Consider the following 1,198-nt stretch of genomic DNA (forward strand, 5'->3'; position numbering starts at 1 on the left):
TATANATATAGTATATATATATATATACTATAGTATATATATATATATATATATAAAAAGTGCCAGATAGATCCACATTTACACTCACATGTTTACACATTCATTTATAAAAGTTCATACATATATTCATTGGCCTTCACCTGTCATTTCATTTTTTCAATATGTCAGTATGATACTGATGTCTTTTCAACATATGCGCATGTACAGGACATGTTCATAAGTAGATTAGGAACAAACAAGGGCAGGATCACAGCTACGCCAGATGAAGTGATTGCGGTTCTGGGTGAGATAGCAGCGCTCAACAACACCTATGTGCTTCGTTGGGTACTGCAGCGGCTGCGGAACTTCTCGCCCGGTAGGACGGTCGAGCCACAGTACATCCGATGCCTGCTGGACTTGCCGTATGTTGTGTTGGTTGATACAGAAATATACCTGTTCTACTTCTGGAGTAAAACCCATATATATATTTATGACATGTACGTATATGTATGTAGTGAGGCATGCAATGGGTGCTCACACCCTATCTTGTACGTACATGGATACTGGCATGAAGCACGTTCTGTTGTACCACAATATTTAAAACATATCCGAGCGCTTTATATCCCTTCCCGTTGTATACTATAACGCCAAGCCGCTTCACTGTCCTATTTAACAGGCTATAAACCATCAAATACATGAATATATACAGCCACTTCACAATGAGACTTATGATAACATACATGCACCCATCGCAGGGTGAGTAGCAAAACCGCCGTGGCGGATAGTTTCCACCTACACGTGCAGCTGTTCAAACTATGCATCAGATCGAACTGGGAGCAGGAGGCATACCAAGTGATCCTGTCTCTACGCGAGAAGCAGATGGTTCCTACCATCCACATGATAAATGAGCTACTCGATGTGTATGTCAACTTGTCGTCGCAAGTGTGTATACACCCTTCTCGACCTTGTGACACATCTGATGTATCTGTGGGTGTATGTTTGGGCGTGTGGCGTATTTGCAGGATTCACCTCTGACTCATTTGGATTCTGTTTTCAGCTGGCGCCGCTTTTACGTATCTTGTATTCAGTTCGTGAGTCACTATTCCCATATGTCGCTTCGTACATTTGCGTGTGTAGTTTTGTATACGACTCAACCCCAAATTCCATTCGTGCATGTCTGATTCTACTTGTATGTACCCAAAGGCACCCAAAGCATTCA

At 42.0% G+C, this 1,198-nt stretch overlaps 1 protein-coding gene across 1 annotated transcript; it reads left to right on the forward strand.

The window, feature by feature from the left end:
* Nucleotides 1-206: 206 nt before the first annotated feature.
* Nucleotides 207-921, forward strand: SARC_14770 (hypothetical protein; the record flags this gene model as incomplete). The annotated part of the gene is made up of 2 exons (XM_014291097.1): nt 207-401; nt 735-921. Coding segments are annotated over exons 1-2 (378 nt in total), but the record flags the coding sequence as incomplete, so codon positions are not given.
* Nucleotides 922-1,198: the final 277 nt, after the last annotated feature.

The sequence above is a fragment of the Sphaeroforma arctica genome, assembly GCF_001186125.1.
Source record: "Sphaeroforma arctica JP610 unplaced genomic scaffold supercont1.5082, whole genome shotgun sequence".
NCBI lineage: Eukaryota > Ichthyosporea > Ichthyophonida > Sphaeroforma > Sphaeroforma arctica.